At 35.4% G+C, this 20432-nt stretch overlaps 1 protein-coding gene across 1 annotated transcript; it reads right to left on the reverse strand.

Moving 5' to 3' along the window:
- Window positions 1–538: 538 nt before the first annotated feature.
- c12.2 (von Willebrand factor A domain-containing protein c12.2) lies at window positions 539–20240 on the reverse strand. The gene is made up of 21 exons (XM_013314802.1): window positions 19950–20240; window positions 19733–19856; window positions 19382–19517; window positions 18890–19057; window positions 18617–18781; window positions 11479–11637; window positions 10422–10761; window positions 9800–10046; window positions 8871–9011; window positions 8155–8290; window positions 7190–8087; window positions 6647–6852; window positions 6107–6294; window positions 5329–5488; window positions 4655–4810; window positions 4012–4120; window positions 3294–3414; window positions 2568–2748; window positions 2119–2264; window positions 1593–1694; window positions 539–1031 (listed from the first exon to the last, which is right to left on the reverse strand). Exons 1-21 carry the CDS (start codon window positions 20131–20133, stop codon window positions 920–922), a joined length of 4179 nt encoding a protein of 1392 aa, XP_013170256.1. The 5' UTR covers window positions 20134–20240; the 3' UTR covers window positions 539–919.
- Window positions 20241–20432: the final 192 nt, after the last annotated feature.

The following is a 20432-nucleotide window of genomic DNA, read 5'->3' on the forward strand; positions in this document are numbered from 1 at the left end:
CGTGAGAAGGTTCCTGTCTCTGCAGCCCTGATCACTGGTTGTTTGAGTCATGGGACTCCGCAGCCGGCGGTGCTCTATTTTTAATATAATATTATATATTTTGTATATTTCTTTATTTTATATTTGTAAATATAATATATTAAGAATAAGATATATAAATGAATACGTTATAATCTCAATAATAATTTAATATCAAATAATAATATAATAATTACGTAATATTTATTTTGGTCACCAGTAATAATTAAACCCGTATCCTTATTTTGCGTTTAACACATTCAATGCCATTACGATTTACGATAATAATTATATTTTTTTATAAAAACGTATTATATTTAAAATAAGAAAATAAATGAATATATATTATAATTTTTTTTTTATTTCAGTCAAGTGGTACATAAAAAATCTGTTCTATCAACAAAGAGTAATGTAAACTCGCGGACCGAGTTTGTGGCAGTGAAAGTGTTAAAAATATCTCACACAATCTTAAATATGCTACTTTAAAAAAAAGGATTTTCACGTATTTTTTTATATAAAAATTTTGCTTGTTGACTTAAAAATTAAAAAAAAACACTGGAAATAATAATTATAAATAGTATAAAATATCACATTACAATCTCTTTATCGTCTCATTATGGTATATCACTACTGGAACATATGTATAAAAAATATATAATAAAAACTTTTTTGGGTGTTTCATGTTGGGCCGATTGGCCTACCGATCAATCGGCCCAATAGGAAATTTATATTTCCTTAATCGGCTTTATAGGGAAAAAATGCCATTAATCCGATTGCTAGGCAAAACAGCCTAAGGGGAAACACCCTTTTTCATACAATTTTTTTGACGGTAAATAATCACGGATATAAACGATATTTTTTATATTTAAAAGATTATTTTAAATTGGAATAATTTATAAAATCAACGATCGGTCTGCAACAATGAGGAGGCGAATATCTGCTGCAGGATGTGAGGCAGAGATGCCACCTCCATGCAGACGTGCGCGTGCCCCGCCGGCAGACGACGGAGTAACCTGCATTGTAGTGGGGGAACATATAAATATACCTCTTGCTCGTGACTTACGTCAGCTGGAATTAAAAAAAAATAGCCTAAGCTACATCCGTATACATCGGCTACCTTCCATTAAAGGAACACGTACATTGGCCCACAACGGATTTTAATTTGATTTTAACGGATTGAAACACAAAAAAAATCCGTTTAATCCGTACGGTACGGTGCGTCCGATTCGAACCAATGAACGGGTACTATAAGAATCTCGACAACATCAGTCTACCCTTTTCGGATATAACTCGGAACAAACATGGACTTCCAGACAGACGGACAATTAACACAAATAAATCACGTGTATGAATTATTTCGTATTAATCTTACTAATATTATAAATGCAAATGTTTGGATGGATGTTTATTTGAAGGTATCTCCAGAACGGCTGAATGGATCTTAATAAAATTTGGCATAGATGTAGAATAGACTGGAAGACGACATATGCTACTCATTAAGTTTTTTGTTTAATTCCGTAATGTCGGAGTCTGTATGGAATTAATCTAAGATCAATCAACAAAAAAGCACTTACGTATTCGCCTCGTCTCCCAAGCTACCTATGAATATAACGTGTGCCTGCACACGAGGGTCAGACGTCAGAATGGTGCCCAAAGACTCCGGCGGGATGCCGTATCTGAAATAAATTTACATTTGCTATCGAAGACACTAGAAAGAGATATAAAGAGAGAGAGAGAGAGATGTATATTTCTCACTCTCTATTTCTATTCAAACCGTTTTCAATTGCTTCGTTATTGTTTTAATTCGATGTTTAATAAGATTATCAATAAAAAAATTAGACGATTCTCTCTTTCTTTCCCTCTCTCTCTCTTTCTCTCTCTCTCTCTCTCTCTCTCAAATGGAGAAAAACAAGTAAATTTACTAAAATAAATTTACACTATGCTATTTAAATCACCACTAAGCGCTTATCTATCATTGTTAAAAAAATCTTTTGAAGGGACGAATGATAGATCGATCTTAAACACCAGAACTTAGTGCAGTGCCATAGAGAGTTGACTAAAAATGGATGATGATGAGAGAAATGAGGAGATGAGAGTTACCTTCTTAGATTAGCATCGGAGAGTATAATAACGATGGCTTCGTCAGCATCTTCAGTAGCCAGTGTTGATATGGCGTGCTTTGCGGCAGGCAGAGTGTTGTCACCAGACCAACAGAACTGGGAGTGCGCGTGCATCGTACGGATTATCTGGTACATACAAACAAATCGATTTTTTATATACATACAAGATAGTAAAACACCATGTTTTTATTTATAGAACGATGCTACGCTGTCACTAGCTATCGCCCGCGACTCCGTCCCGCGGAAATAAAACTTAATTAGTAACCTATATATTCTTCCAGACTATGTTCAATCCAGGCAGCTGTTCTGGAAATACTTTCTAACACACATCCATCCATATATACATCCAAACATTCACATTTATAATATTAGTAAAAAGTAAGATTTTTCTAACGCTAAGCACATTTGATTTTTTCTATATTTTAGTACCTGCAATCTCTCCTTCTCATTGTTAGGCGGTCGGTCAACTCTGACCAGCTCAAGTGCGCTGTCCTCGCCGGAGTGCGCGTACACATCGTACCTGATGCGCGCCTCGTAACCGCGTAACGCCTCCGTAACCAGCACCACCGCCTCCATCGAACGCTCAAGTCGACCGTCGTAAGAATTGAATCTAACCAAACAAGCAATGGAATGTTCTTAAACGTACATCGTCAGCTCACTATACGTCCCAACTGTAGGCTCGGAGCCTATCCTAAGTTAGGGGTGACTAGGATATAGTTAACCACGCTGGCCTAGTGTGGGTTGATTTATCACATATCCTTGAATTTCTTCTCAGATATGTGCAGGTTGCGTTACGATATTTTCCTTCATCGTAAGAACGTCGGATAAATGTACATATGTAAATCAAAAATCGAAAGACACATTGGTACATGGCGGCATTCGAACCCAGGACTTGCAGATTACATCAAGTCAACCGAGAGCATTGGTTTCTCAAGAGTATAAAATATTATATATTATTATTTAATTTAATAAAATTAACAAATAAAATATTAACCTATAATATTCCCATCCCTAAAATTTTATTAAAAATTAGATTGCATCTTTCTCGTAAGTTATATTAGGCTGTAGCTATCCGGCTAGAAGGGCCAACTTTTTTAATATGAAGAGCTACCTCTATAATTAGGCGTGTATATAAAAGAATCCTTAAGTCAATACCTGTACATACTGCCGGACACATCAAGTACCAGTCGGAGTCTCTTGGGCTTGTCCGGGGGAGAACCTGGCGGGGGCTCTTGTTCTACACGACGGCGATATATTGCCCGCTCTCCTGTCAGACCTGATCAACACGTATAGTCAAGGAAATTTATTTTGTACCCATTTCAATAACAACACTTTTGAGCTAAATATAGTATTACATGTTTTCCTGCCACCAATTACTAATATTATGAATACGAATGGATGGATGGATGAATGTTAGAAGGTATCTCCAGGATGGCTGGTTGAATCTCGCTGAAATTTGAACATAGTCTGGAAGAAAATATAGAGACCCGGCCGACAGCTAGTATGTACATACATGCTAATACGTACAGTACATATATGATTTTTGGTACATAAAAATATTAAACCAGCGGACTTACAAAAACACATAATTTGTTACTATGTGTTTTTTCACACTATGTTCTACATCTATGCCAAATTTCATGGAGGTCCATACAACCATTCTGGAGATATTTTCAAATAAACATTCATCCATCCATCCATCTAAAAGTTTGCTTTTAAAATATTATTAAGATAAGATCATTTTCTCCACTATATTTGATGAAGATTCAATGTTTTTACAATCAGAAGTAAAATAATTAATATAATTTTTTTTTCTGAACAGATCAGTGATCCAATTACAAAAAATATAATTTAGAAGCAAAACATATAATACCTTCTATAATCTTTCCATCGTCCAGATCTCCACTGGTCTGGTGTCGACTCCACTGCCTCTCCTTCTTCTTAGCTTGAAGCTCAGCCAACACTCCGCGGAGTGCACCGATCTAAACAAAAATATTGATAAAAAAACACACTTTTTCCTAAGAAAGTAATATTTGTGTGTGTGTGTGTGTGTGTGTGTGTGTGTGTTAGCATGTATGGATACAGTTTGTATGTATGTATGGAGATTGATGAGTGAGTAACCAGTCGCATCGCGAAGGACATATATTTTAACAGATGTCGCCCGAGATTCCGTCTGCGCGGAATTTAAAAAACAAAATTAGCAGCCTATGTGTTCTTCCAGACTAAATTCTATATGTATTCCAAATTTCAACGAGAACCGTTCAGCCGTTCCAAGGATACTTGCAAACATCCATCCATCTAAACATTCGCATTTATAATATTAGTATGAAGTAAGATTACGCGACTAAATCACAATGGTAATATCTCTCGCGCGTATTTATGTAGAGAACCTAAACGATTGAATTTATTTTAATTAGTGGTGTAATTTGATTCGTATTCATTTCCTGACAGTCAGTTATTATTTTTTTAAATTAACATACAGCTTCAGTATAAAGTACAAAAAAATATATATTTACCTGTGGTTGTACAGCTCTTAGAAATTGTCCATACAATTTGGCATCGTATTCACTCATTTTGATCTCCTTCAGTCGTTCTTCAAACGCCTTCCTGTTCATAGCACGCGCTGCTTCTTTCACATGCTCCGGTATATCGTTCTTCTCTTCGTCTGATAGCTATTACATGATTGTCCGTTTACTTGGGTGTTGACTGTTGGACCGATCGACTTATCGATCAATCGGTCCAAAAGACAATTCTCCCATACCCAAAAAAAATACAAGAAACCGAAAAATTGTTAGAAATGGAATATTTAAAATCGATGTACAAAAACTATTTTTAGTTGCCGCTTTAGTTATAAATACATGAAGCGAAAAAATAATGCCACTTTTTGAGGAAATTGCGCGTCCATAAGGTAAAATCTGTCTCAGTTAAAATTAATTTAGTTAAGACCAGTTACTAAAGTTATTATCAATAACCACATTAACTGTGGGATCCTGAGACTAAAATCCTCGTTTAAAAAATAATGTCATCTCTGTTTTGTAAAAGATAATGATAGAGATGACGATATACAGAAATTTAGTCTCAGAAACCAACTTGTAGTGTCGTTAAAGAGTCACTTTTTGTATGAGAAATAAGCATAAAATTACACTGGAGTCACATAAAAAATTGCTTAAGTTTTTATTGTGATAATCACCTGATGGACATCATGTCCCTTGTCGAGGCGGTATGGTCCGCCCTTGCCCCCCAGTCCCGCTGTGTCACGCCCCCCTGTACCACCTGCCCATGTGTTGCCCCCCACATGCGGCTTGTTGTCAGGGTCATCTTTGCCGTGCTTTGGTGACGATACGTCAAGTCTGGTATATAAGAAATATGTACGTTTGAATGTGACCATATGACTACATGAATGTATCGGAAAAACACTCGTTCGATAACATTTATTACATACTAATATTATAAATAGGGATATTTGGATGTTTGTTTGAAGGTATCTCCGGAATGGCTGAACGGATCTCGACGAAATTTGGCATATATGTAGAACATAGTCTGAAATAACCCATAGGCTATTAAATATTTTTTTATACCGCGCGAACGAAGTCGTTTGCGACAGCTAGTTTACAATGAATTACGGAGAGTGCAATGTAAAAAGATATGCTATTTTGGTAGAAACAAGTTTCTAGAGATCATTTCCACAGACCAAAAACTACCAAGTCTGAAGTGAAAAATTAATTCGGATCTTTCCAGTTATAATTAAACATATCTGAATCAAAGAGAAAAGGGCAAATATACTCGTAAGTATCATCATCATCAGCTCACTATACTTAGGTGCTCGGAGCCCTACCCTAAGTCAAGAACGATTAGGACATAGTCAACCATGCTGGATCAGTACGGGTTGACTTTCATATCTTTGAATTTTGTCTCAGATATGTGCAGGTAGCAACATAATTTTTAAATATCCTGAAAATAATATTTACCCGCTTTTCCTTTCAATGGTCATTTGCAATTTCTTCAAGGCTTCCTTAGAGCGTCCTTCCAGCACGCCCTCTGTCGGCAGACCACTGGAATGAAGCACTTCCAGCAACGTGTCCGCCATATCCTTGCTATAGCGGTCAAAGTCAAAAACGTTGCCGATCGCCGTCGCTAAATCTTCTTCTGGATATTTCTAAAAGGTTAAATCAATTGGGTAGTACCGGTATTTATAGCCCGGACTTACATTTGACAAGTTCGTTGAACCATATCATTCATTCACTTCCTTTTCATCCATCATTCACCTATTGAATGAATGAAAAGCTGCTAGAATCTTACTAAAACATATTAACTGTCGCCAGAGACTTTGTACGCGCGAAATTAAAAAAAAATCTTAATTAGTAGCCTATGAGTTCTTCCAGGCTATGTTCTACATCTATACCAAATATCAACGAGATCCAAACAGCCATTCAGGCGATACCTTCAAACAAATATCAGTCCATCCATCCATACAATCCAAACGCATTTATAATGTTAGTAAGATATACCTGCAAATGCTTAACAATATTAACAAGCTCCCTAGTAGAATAAGGATAGGTCAACTGTCCCTGGTCGGCCATATTACGTAGAACCGCGAACGCTTCAACCAACTTCTTCATCACGTCTCCTGGTACGTTGGGGCCATACGACCGCAGGAGTTCCAGCTCTGACTCTATTGAAGGGTTGTCTACCGCGTGACAAGAGAACAAGTCACCTGGAATGAGGAAAGTCACTCTAACTAACGGAATTGTTAAGGTTACACTAAAAGTTTCTAAGTGTAGATTTACTAAAAAGTTGACAATATTGTTCGTCTGACGAGTGTGTTGCAGGCCTTACTTTAGTCGTATTTCCCTTCCCATCGTATTGTTATAAATAGAATATGGAAAGGGGAAGTAGATTTGACGGAGAAATGTACGCATATGGGAAATATCTTTCTGTATCCTTCTCCGTCGCTTTAAGGTTGGCAACACATTTTCAATTGTCTATGGACAGAGGTCGTTTAGCCAATTATTTGCTACTCGGAACAGTAAAGTCCAAAAATAGAAACTTACCCAAAGAAGCGAAGAAATCGTTCCCCAAAAACGGGAAACCGGGTCGATTTGCTAAAACAATCATTCTAAAATCATCGTGGACTGGTATAAAAGACGACACATCCCCTCCAGAAGTCTCCAACATGTTTCTTGGGACTATCCTTCTTCCATCACTGAGTATCATCTCTCCATTCTCTACTAAAGTCTTTAATATACACGTCACATGAGTCGGAGCTTTATCAGCCTCATCTACTACCAATACGTGACCGTATTTGACAGCTTTCACTAATGGAGAATCTTCATATATGACAACACCATCTTTGACAGTCGGCTGAACTGTCAAAGATTGAACCGTTGTATCTCTGTGCAATTGTATATATTCTCGTGGACGATTTAACAATTGTAATAATCTATCTGCGATTTTATTCTTACCAACACCTTGATTTCCAACTAAAAGTAAATGATTTCCTAACAAAAAGTCTTGGAGTAGCCATTCTAAAAGTTTGATGTGCTGTGGTACATCATAAAATAATATATCGGGGACTTTAGTCAAAGCGTCAGTTTTAAATATTTGTGTACTTGTATTACCAATGTTTAGTACACCATTTTGTACATTACATGGTAATTTTTTCTCGTTATTACCAAAAAGACCAAAACGTGTCGGTCTATCTATTCCTATTTTCTGACTAGCGCCATCTAGCGCACGTCTAGCTAAGTTAGGTAGGAATTTGGCTAAGAAAGTCCGTTGTACAGTCTCGTAGGCGGAGTCTATTGGATATTTGGACATTCTGTTGGCTATCCTGAGGAGCTGACGTGTTGAGAGAGAAGACGAGAGGTTCTTTAATGTGCTATCTTCTGACTTTCGTAGCTGATCTGCTAAGTCAATTATTGAGTGTAATGGCGTAGATATGTTTCCATACTGAAATATTATTTATTTTATTAATTAAACATCAGCTTATATATCAAAGATTAGTTTAAGAACTTACCAATGAGTTTATAATGAATATTTCCTCATCTTTGCTCAAGTTGCGCATCTCGTGGAAGACAAAGAGGCTTAGTATCTCTGGAGTGAGCCACGGTTGGCCGCGCTCGAGAGACGGTGGCTCCGCTAGCGCCACCATTCTGTCAAAAAACATAGAGGTTCACAAAACTGTAAATCCCTTTGCTCGCGCGCTCCGTACACACAGCGTTAATTCTTCGACGGGTCTAGGCATAGCGACTACGTCAAGTAAATTATTCAAACTTTCGTGAGACATTATAATAAACTGATATAAAAACGGCTAAACACTCACGTATATTCGTCCGGTGGCGGCACCGACTAGTTACGAGCCCATTGATAGCCCTTCATCAGGGTGAGTGGTACTGGTATTATTTCGCGGACACGGCCCGTCGCTCACTCAACGACGGTGCCGCCACCGGATGAATATACGTGAATGTTTAGCCGTTTTTATATCAGTTTACATGTCAACTATTCGTAATCTATAGATTTGCTCCGCCATTTTGAAAATTACAGCGACTTTTCACGCATAGTGCATAACATGGCATAATTCCAATAAACAAAATAAAAGCTTTACAAAACCAAAATATCTTTGTTACGAGATAAACAACCTTGATCAAGGTAACCTTGTCAAATTAGCAGCGTTATTCGAATGATACGTTTTATAATGACATGAGACAATAGGAGAAAAGCTACAAATATTACCTGAAAGCTGGATGTATTCTTTTGACTCCACTGTCTTCTAACTCCTCTTTGGTCAGGCCTGTTGCTAAGAGGTCGTCATACCTATCGTGACGTAAAAGTCGTGTACCGTCGTGAAGTTGTAACTCCCTATCATGCACCAACCTGATAAATATCGAATTTACTTATTAGAATTTTTTTTTAAACAAATGACTTCAAACTATTAAAAAGTTTTCTATGAATGTAAAAGAAAAAGTAATCAATTTTTTATGAACGACGCTGTGCCGCCTCCTTTATTACCTTTAAAGTTTTCCACGTAAGTATTCAATATTTTTTAAACTTCACAAAACAATTTGAAATCTAATACATGAAATAACGTAAATTATAGTAACCAATATTATTTGTTATAAAAAGTAGGAATTGATCAAGGAAAAAGAAACAAGAAAAAGACACGAAATTAACAGTTTGAAACTGAAAACTAAAATAAAATACATTGCTAAGTTGAATTACTTCCTTTAAAGGCATTTATAAGGTTGCTGTAAAACCGAGCTATCCTTGCAACAACTGCAAGGCTAGACAAAGTGGACTCCCTCCGAAGTGTTTCCGTAGCGAATTTCAAAAATGTATGAAACTGTAGCACGAAAATAATGTGACTTATCGAAAGTAATTGTCAATTTTTATACATTTTTGAAGTTCTGAAATCGCTTCGAAGCTTATGAGAGCTATGAAGCGAATCAAACGAGCGGCGAGAGTACCGATGTGATTAACAACTTTTAGACATGATTAGTTAGAATCCTTTGGCGGGATTGGCGCGCTTTCGTTACCAAGTTAAGTATCAGAATGATTAGTGAGGGGATATAAACGTCGACAGTTTAGTAAGACTAGTGTTGCGCCACAACGGCACAGTGTCGGATTTTCTTCCTAACACAACGTATATGTTGACGGTTAATTACCTGTGTAATACGGCTAATGTACTTCCATGTATCCTATGCAAGCCGTCTAACACCGCCATATGTCCTTTCAACGCTGCATCCACCAATGCTGAGTTCCTCCACACAGTATCTCCATTGTCTAATGTAGTACGCTGTTGTACTAAATCCCTCGCTGTCATATCCTGATACAGGACTATAGGTTCTATCGTGTAATGCAATAAGGACGCTAATTGCGCAACTAATAAACTTTTCCCGCAGCCTTTTGGTCCTAGATAATGGAAATATTACGTTTAATAAACAAAACGGAAGCTATTGCTTAAGGGATTTTTAAGAATTCCACTGCCGTGAATAGTAGCGGCGTTAGGGAAGGGCGAGGTGGGGCAATCGCCCAGGGCGCCAGACATGAGGGGGCGCCGCAAATAAGACTCGGATATAAAGAGGCGCTCCCAGAGGTACCCTATGTTTGGAAGATTTCCCCTCGACACCAAATAAAGGTAGGCGCCAAACTCAGGGCGCCGGAAATGCTAAAACCGGTCCTAGTCTGTGACACTTGTATTACATATTGTTGTCTCTATTTTGTTAAAGAGAATGAAAAGGATAACAAGTATCTCGGCAGTGGAATTCTACGTTTAGGTTAACTTACCAACAATACAAAAATCTCCAACACTATGACTTAGTAGCAATTCGTTCAGCAACTGGCTTTGGTAATCCGTTTTAACGAAGCCCTTTTCTTCTCGTATGTATTTACTCTCACCGCACGCCACACCAAATTGAGACTTTATGCCGTTTACATCAAGTGTCACTTTAGCTTGCTTTCCCGTGAACTCCATTTCACTAAGACTTATATTACATTGTGGTTTTGGGTCAACATTTAGATTTTGTAAGACTCCATGAACGTTCTTTATGTGATCTTTAGATAGGAAAGTATTGTATGGATACAGAAGGTAAATTAGTTTGTGTATCGGTATGTTTGGGTTTCTTTCCTGTAATAGAAAGTAAAAATTACATTAAAAATAAATAATATAATATTAAATTTATTTCCATTATTAATTTAGCAATACTCTATGACACCTTGACCCTGACATTATCGACAGATGAGCTTGCGTGTGCCTCACATAACCATAGACTAACATACGACCACGCACTACAAACACATTGCCGTCATAAAACTGTCTACATTTATGGTAATGACAAATCGATATACTGTTCCTACAGTCTAGCAAAGTCTAGGTAAGATTCGATGATTGAATTTTCGGTCTAGGTACCTTATTCGTAAATATGTCTAAGACATCAGACCGACATCGACTCCGAAATAACAATAATTGTAAAGTATAGACATATTTCAAGAAAGTAGAGTAATTTATTACTTTGGAGGGGATTTGTTCATGACATTATTTTGTTACTTTTTAGTGCATTTTGTTTACAATTTTTTTTTTGTGTCAGTATGTTTTTTTATTTGCGATTTTTTTTAATGAATCGACTTCCTTCTTTATATAATATAATATAATTTCTCAATAAAAGAAAAATAATTTCAAATAAGTACAATATCTCTATGCAACCTAGACGGCTGGCCAGTTAACATATCCAGTGGCATATACTCGCCTGGCGAGTTCAATGCAACTAAATCGTAGTATCTTGTCACATATCCTTGGATAGCGTTAAAGACAATAATTGTGTGCAATAATACTATTAAAATGTACCAAGATAAGTGCCGCAGCGTGTAGACTGTCGATGGGGAAGTCAGGCAAGCTGATCTGCTGCAACTCAGGGCTGACAAGCGCGTATGCAGCTGACAGTAACTGCTCCAGCTTGCCAGAATCCACTTTGGGTGCTTCTTCTCGCAACGCATTCATATGCTCCTGAAAACAAACGATAAGTACCCTACATTACAAAGTGTTCATGATATCCTGGTATTACGTATAAGTTAAATCTTACTAATATTATAAATGCGAATGTTTGGATGGATGAATGGCTCCTATTTAAGTTTTTCCTAATTCCGCGCGGACGGAGTCGCAGGCGACAGCCAGTGAAGTGATGAAGAAGACAGGTATTATTATTAGGATTTAGCTTAGCTGACGGCCAACCTCTAGTAAAGAAGAATCATTAGTAGAAGAATGGAGGTGACGTTTGCTATTTTAGACCCTTTTTCCACTAATCGACTACATTGACTGCCATTTCGCAAAACGTTCGTTCGTTTTACGACTGTAGAAATGGCGTTCGCGTCTTACAGAAAAAAAATCGAAATAATTACATGAACAAAAATTTTAAGGAAAATAGTAAATTCCTTTCGTAAAGTAAACTGTCAGAACTTATTAATAATTCATAGCATGTTCTAAACTTAATCACAGCGATAAAGCTGTGTTGAAGCAAACTATTGCAATTTATTGCGCGGAATTAATTTCGGCTTACTGACTTGACAATTATACATAGTTGCCAAGTAGTTTCGTCACGCGAACCACGAAAATGTTTACACATTTATTTTGAACACGAAAAAGACAAATGAAATAAAAAATGGTCTTGAGAGACGGACGGACAACAAAGTGATGCTATAAGGGTTCCGTTTTTTTTCTTTCGAGGTACGGAACCCTAACATTGATCGCCCAATGTAACACCTATGAATGTTTTCAAAGTTCTAATTATGATTTAAGTTATAGATATGTTATTCTTATTACTTACTAGCTGTCGTCCACGACTTCGTCCGCTCGGAATTGAATAAAACTTAATAAGTAGCCTATGTGTTCTTCCAGGCTATGTTCTACATCTACGATAAATTGGAGCGAGATCGATACAGCCGTTCTAGAGATACTTCGTAACAAAAATCCGTCCATTCATCCAAAAATTCGCATTTATAATATTCATCATCAGCTCACTAGACATCCCCATCGAGAGGGTCGGAGGCTACCCTAAGTTAGGAGTGACTATTTATAATATAAGTCAGATTTAACTTGTAACATACACAAGATTTAAGGCGGTACAAGTCGCTGATTTATTTGCGGTATTCTTCAAAGCAAAACACGCAAAACACGACACTAGGAATGTTAAGAATGTGTTTTATTGTTGCTATAACATCGTGTATAAACTTAAAATATCTAGATAACTTAAAGCTAAACTTAAAGGACACGCACACATACGATGGCTGATTATAACCCTTTTATTTAACTTTGAATAACACATTAACGCTTCTAAATGTTATGAACATCAGTCTTCAGTTGCTATTAGGTCCTCTTGCTCTTTTGTTAAATCACAAAAATATTGTAAATCGGTATTTAATTTGTATTCACATATAGTTTCTAACAACAGTTAAACACGCAATAAACCCATATAACGACTGCTAGATTTGTCTAATACAACTTAGGTTTCAAAGTTTACACACTGGCTATAAAATTATAGTTACAATCGATTTATTTTGGATTTAAAACCATAGATAAATCAGTAAGTGGCTTGTCTAATTTTATATGTAATACGCACAGTTATCTTTCTGCGAAACCTCGATATCTGTCTGAATCTGTAGTGTTCCTTTGGAGCACATGCGTTAATATTTTCCACCGTTGGGGGGGGGGGTAATGGGAGTTATTTAATTAATTTGTAGACCTATTCAGCGCCCTGGGCGGTTGCCCTACCCGCATGCCGGGACTGAGTAGAGGTTATAAAATCGTAGTGAATAATAGTACCTACGTTTCTACTAAAGAGTAGCATGTCAGTCTGCCATTAGCACTTACGCTAAGGAAACAATTTATCCGCAATTAGGCCGCAACGGTTATTAATTCCGAAAACTTATTACACTGGGTAAATATCTGTTAACAGGTTCAGGCTGATTTGAATAGAAGCATTTAATGTCTAGTCAAACATTTTAGCATGTATATAATTGCTATTTTACTATTAATTTGAAATATATATATTCCCTGTCGAGATCTTAATATAAGCTGTCGCTAAAGTTACATAAAGTAAGATTTACTTATTTAACCTCTGTGCATAATACAATGTTATAACATTACAATAGATGTAGTGAAGTAGTTTTAGAAGGTATTCGTATAATTAAATGAAACGATTTTTTTTTCCAGAGAGGAATGCTTTATGCATACTCCGTGCACCGGGGGGGAGGCGGTAGTTATGTGGGATTCTCCTCCATAGCGGAGGCATACCCACTAAACCTCTCTGTTCCTCCAACGCATTGGGACGGGGCCACGGGCACGCTTACGCTCTCGTCCGCGGCCCCAAATGAAACGAAATAACGATATTCTTGTAATAGGATTTCAAATCCAATATGCAAATTTATGGATAAATGATCCAATCCAATAAATTATTATAAGTTGATACAATGATACCGCATATTAATTATTCAAAACATTCTAGGATTATGCTAATTTGTTTGGATTTGCATCTCTCCCCTGTAGCGGCGTGATCCAGTCCCCTTCTGTTAACTGTCACTCATTAAAATAACAAATGTTGTATAAAATTTTCAACATTTTCACTGGAGAAAATATTGATTACGAATTAAATTATTACGTAATTGTATCAATATTATAAACTGTTTAATTAAGAAACATATTTTAGTAATTCTATCTTAATAATATTATAAATGAACGATAAGAATGGATGTTTGTTTGAATGTATCTCCGGAACGACTCAAACGATCTCCCAGATATTTGGCATAAATGTTGAACATAGTTTGGAAGAACACATAGGTTACTTACTACGCGGACGGAGTCGCAGCCGACAAGTAGTGAAATATAAAAAGCGTCATTGTAAAGTTTGATAAAAATTTTATTTGCCGCTTTTATCACTGTTTGTGATTCGCGAAGAACTGCTTACAGCAGGAATTAAGGAGTGCTATGCATTGCTATTAGTCTAATTAAAATAGACATGAGCCATGGCAGACTAAGACGAAATAACGCAATAACAATTGCTACACTTTGATGCCCATATTGATATTAGGGAAAACAACGAATTTAAGTTAAATGTATAAGCACTAACAAAGTTCTATTTGCAGAAAAGCCATCATAGATTATATCTCTTCTAACCTACAATCAACTTCGTGAACGTTGAACGTTAACTAGTAATTTAATATAGGGTTGTCAGCTAACACAAAAGCGTCTATTCTTATATCTGTTTAACTATTATCTAAATCTTTGTTTGGACTAAGGTAATTTAAGTATGTCAATCAAAAGTAATATTTATGAATAAAAATTAATAAAAGTGAGATTATAGTTTTGACAACCCTAACACAAATTCACGGTTCCGTGCAAACTATTCCAATGACTTTACAAAATTATGCACAGGTCAGGCTATCAGAAAGCGTGCGTAGTCCGGAAGTAATAAAAAGCTGAAACAGCTAAACAGTTTGTCTATTTAATTAATATCTAAATTTACTTCACCGAAAGAACTAAAACGTAGCACGAAGGTTCTCTTAAAAAAAAAAGAAAAAAAGCGTCAATAGCCTAATGGTAAGGGTACGGATTTCCGATCACGAAGTCGTGGTTCGAATCCCGCCATTCGACTATTGTCGTAAAGCATATCCTAGCACAAGCCTAGAGCTTAGTTGGAATGGTAAAAGAAATATTAGTAACTTTGCAAAAAGAATCTGCTAATATTTTCATTAAAAAAAATATGAGAACTAAAATGTAATAACAAAACTTACTTTTAAATTGCTTTACCAAATTGCGAGGCAAAATATTTTTTGGACATTATTCCAGAACATGATGTGAAACAACTTTATTTAAAAACAAAACAAAATGGCCAGTTTGCGACAAACAGCTGCGAACAGTCTGAAAACTTATAATTTCCTTCTTATTTTTGAACTTCGAACAGTAAAGTTTGGAGGGCGGTTGCATGATGTCGTTAAACCGACGGCATTCTATAAAACTTTGGCCACAATACCACCAAAAACAAATGTGAAAAAATATTTAAAAAAAAATCTCAATCTCTCTTTTTTGAAATAATATTATTTATTTACTTTATTAAGTACTAGAGTCAAATGTTTAGTAGATAAGGGTTTTGAAAGTATTTGTTTTTTTTAATTTAATTAAATATTATAGGCGCTACAACCTTTTTCGTCTAGCTTTAAGGAAAGCTTAAAACAAAAGTAGTAAATTTTCCGAGGACTCAACAACAAAAACCTTCTTAATTTTTTTATGATTTAAACAAGGTAACAAACATACTTATAAGTAACAAAAATATCTTACTTCGTATTCACAAAAAATTATTTATTTTTTAAATTAATTTTCCCTATTTCTTTACAAATGTGAACTAACCTTTATGACACTATATAAGTCAGGAAAGTCGCAAGACAAAGCGAAGAATTCCCGGCCGCAGTAACACACGGCACTGAAACTCGTTCAGACGTTACATTCCTTATTGAACTAAATCATAGTAATACAAATATTACCGTAATATTGAACCGAAAAGTTAACCCTTTACGAAAAAAGATATTAAAAATATTTAGTGATGTGCGTTGAAGAAATACAATTATTTATAGATTTAAAATAATACTAAAGTAAATTTAGTTATACTTTTAAGAAAGTAAGTAAATCTCTATACTTTTTACGAATAACATTAATAATTGGCGTATTATAATTATTTCAATCAACTTTTTTTGCTCCTTTAATTTTTTTTCTAAATAAAATGATGATTATTAATATTACTTAAAACCTCTTTCTATGATGCTTTTATTTATATCCAATTCACGCCTAATCTCCTTATTTTTTTAATTCGTTTTAAAATAAGTAAAAACTCAAAAAGAAAAATCAATTGAATTAAGTTACAATATCTATCTTTACTAATCCAAGCTAGCTTTACTTTTAATATAGTCTTATTTTCAACTAAAATAAATAAATAAATTGATAAAACGGATCCAGTTTGAAAAAAGAAAATTTGAAACAAAATTTAATTCCGATTATCCTTCATGATGGAATCAAACAAGTCGACGTTGTAAATCCAAAAGGGAAAGCAACAATAAATTCCAATCCAATAAATTTCCATACAATAATGCCTTGTCGTAGGAATGAAAGGAGCCGTAACGCTTACAATGACTCCGTGACGTCGCGCTATCAGGAACCGTATTCAATTAATCACTACCCACTGGAATCGTAAGGGAATTAACATCGTCACTAATACTACCGTCTATAGTACAACTACGTAATATATTCCGGTATATTATGTTAGGTGAAAGTACAGTCGCCTGCATAAACATCTATACAGTTATAAAACTTTACAAACTTTTATTATTGTATAAGTCTTCGGTACCAAAAATCCATATGCACCAATTCCCACGTAATTATAGTCGGAAGGATAAGGAGATAACGTGTGTACATATTTTTAAAAACAAAAGCTTATACTAGTTTTTGATTTTTGTATGTATATTTATGCAGCTGACTGTACCAGGATTGTTAGTGATCTCGTACAGTTACCAATCCAGTCCCATGTTATGACTTTAGTAGTTATTAAAATATATAAATTCGTTACACTACATCCAGTAATTGATTATAGTTCACCGTAAATAAGTTGTATAAGCAATATACTGCGCATTTAGAACTGCTAGAACAATTTATAATTCTTTACAGAATTTGAAATCTCAAAGAAGGCCTTTAGTGAAATGAATATGAAGAATGAAATCTTCCTACTTTAGGAGCGAATAAACATCTATTAATGATTGGAGTCGTCTAATATGCCCGCGCTTTGGCAGGCTTCTCAGCGACCTATGTACATCAGAACGGTGTGGATAGACGGATTCCGACACGCAATCCTTACCCACGACGACCCACATTACATCGAACTCAACTCCAAAAGACGCAGACCACATTCATCAGCCAGTTTCAATCCCAAACGCAAAGCCCAAGGATCACGGTTAAGTCACCGTAGTGATTCTAATAGCTTACGTAATCTTGACCTCGTTATCAGAAGTGATAAGATAAGAATCTCACAAGAAACAGATATTGAAAAACTAAATTTCACTGAAATTGACACTGAAGACGAATCCATATTATCCGAATCTCCGACACCAATTTGTGATTTTGATAATTTGAAATCGAAATTCGAATCGATAGACATGAGAGTTGTTAAAAGTAATAGAACAGCAAGAATAGACGTAAGAGAAAATAATGATTTATCCGAACGAGTACTCCAATGGTTAGATTTAGCTGGAAAAGTTGATTTACTGGCGAATGAAAACGCTGAACGTATTTCTCAGCCGAGACACAGCTGGCCAGAAATACAAAAACGAAATTTGGGTAAATCCCATACCGCGACCGATTTGACAAGGAGGGAGTGTAAATTATCGGCAAGCGATTCGAAAACAAGCGATACTATCGATCGAGAAGTTTACATGCCAACATCGGCGACTACGATCGAAAACTACGCGCGACAGTCACGAAATGTAAAGCACACGTCACGGGATTGTCACGCGAAAATTAAAGAAAACAAAAAGGTCAAAGATATACGACAGAATGTAGCTGAAGTGAGACAGAAGATGATAAATGAAAGAAAAGCAATGGAGAAACAGTATGCTGAGTTAGTCAATAAGAAAATTATCCCTGATTTAACTAAAACTAAGAAACAAGTCCATATATTCATGCCAGAGGCGATACCAAATAAAATTGCAAGTAATAGTACAACTGGAAGTTTGCTTTCACATAAATCTTAAAAGCTAAGTAAAATCTATGTTAAACCATTGCATACTGTTAGATAAAGAATAAAGTAATAAAAAACATTACTTATTTTTTATTATTATTATTATTTAAATTTATAATAATTTTTTTACATTTAAATATCATCGACTTAATATTTCCAGCGCCACATTTTAACTAGCATAATACAAATTACTATAAAAAAAAATATTCTTACCCCAAAGCCAACAGTAGCGACATCTCTAGCTTGAAACCGGGAGCGCAGCGGTGGATCCAGTGGCTGACCTTGATAACGCGGCACCGGCAGACCCAGAGCAATCACACGGAAGTTCTCGTCAACACGGACTAGACGCCATCTCGACACTTCCTCTGCACCATGTTCCTGAGTAAACATACATAAAATTAAAAACATTAGAATAAAACAAAAACTTTTTATATTTTTTCAGTGTAAATCAAATTGTCTTGAATAAAAAACACATTAGAGTATCACCTGTAATAACTTATCATATCTTGCAGCTGGTACTAAAAATCTGCCATCTTCTAAATGCATTTCTCTATTTTCCAGTAAATTATTTAATACTGGCAACACATTACGTTCAGCCTTTTCTATTCCTTCTATAACAAGTATTCTTCCTTCTACCGCTGCTCTCACTGCACTCTGAAATTAAGTACAATAAACATCATTATAATCATCATCCTCATCATCATCAAGCTCACTATCCCTCTCCACTGAAGGGCTCCGAGCCTACATAAAGTATATAAGAGGTTTGATAAAATAACATTACATGTTACATCACTGTTTTCCAAAGCTATCCAAGTGGATCCCATAGGGTCTATAGTAGCTGTGGTGCAGATGTGTGATGGCAGGAAATAAAATTGTTAGTTCACAAGTTGTTCAAAAAAAGAAAAAAATTAGAAATGATAAGTCTGTAAGAAAAAATTATTGGGAATTTCTATGTTACATAAATGTCTAATGACATACCTGGTCAAAATACTTGGCAGTAGAGTTTTGAATCTCTCTTCTTTGTTTTAAATCAGCCTCTGTAGTATCTCGAGATAGAGCAACATATTCCAACTCCCTTTGTGTCAACTCTAAGTATTGTAAAGCTACTTTCCGCCTACAAGTTACCATTGTTATGTTATAAAAATATTGACTAATAAGACAAAACAGTGCTATACAACTGTTGAAATACATACATTCATGTACTTGCAATTCCCTAATAAGTATAATGATACCAGGGTTATATTCAGTTCATGATAAATATAGTAAGTTTTATTCCACTCATATAATAAGTTTATACAATATTTTACCCTTAATAAAATTCATCCTCACCTGCTGGGACCTGGCCTGCCGAGCAAAAACATGTCTTGACCGAGAGAATCTTTTTGCATCATCCATCTTAAGTTTCTAAGTGTACTTTGAGATAAATATTTTAATTCTGAACCCTCTACAGATACTGAAAACGGAATTAGTAACTAAATTAAATCAAAAATATTAACTCAGCGTGAAGAATACTACTTTAAACCTTTACATAGTTTCAAAAACTTACTGTATTTCCGAGGCACATATTCAATCTTTTTTGGGGTTGTTAAATCTTTGGTAACATCTCCAATAGTCACTTTACCATCACTAGAGTATGCCCTAACATAATTCACTTGTAAAAACTTTTTGTGCCCTCCTAAAATACGAATAAGAACATCGATACGTCGCACTGTACTAGCGGGGTTATACATGACTAATCTTATGATAATTGGTTTCTAAAATAGAGTAATATTTTCTATATACACATTATTTAGTTACATGAATTATAAATATAATCTTAAGTTAAAAAATGTACAAAACAAACTTTTATAAAAGTTCAAAGTCTAATACATAACTGTCAAAATGACAATGACGTTACTCAGCTGTTCATAAACTTGTAAGGCCGAAGGTACGTTCATAATTTTTTTTTTCTTTTTCATAATTTTCTATCTAATGTTAAAACAATTTGTTAAATCAATTTCAAAGTAGGGTTAACAGAAGTAGAAGAAAA

The sequence above is a fragment of the Papilio xuthus genome, unplaced genomic scaffold, assembly GCF_000836235.2.
Source record: "Papilio xuthus unplaced genomic scaffold, Pxut_1.1 DF827135.1, whole genome shotgun sequence".
NCBI lineage: Eukaryota > Metazoa > Arthropoda > Insecta > Lepidoptera > Papilionidae > Papilio > Papilio xuthus.

Excerpts from the sequence above, each read along its gene's own strand:
- c12.2 (XM_013314802.1), bottom strand. The coding sequence starts at position 20,133 with ATGTATAACCCCGCTAGTACAGTGCGACGTATCGATGTTCTTATTCGT. Across the intron at positions 19,518-19,732 it reads GGCAGGCCAGGTCCCAGCAG|GCGGAAAGTAGCTTTACAAT; the intron begins GTGAGGATGAAT and ends GGTAACTTGTAG. Across the intron at positions 18,782-18,889 it reads GATATGATAAGTTATTACAG|GAACATGGTGCAGAGGAAGT; the intron begins GTGATACTCTAA and ends ATGTTTACTCAG.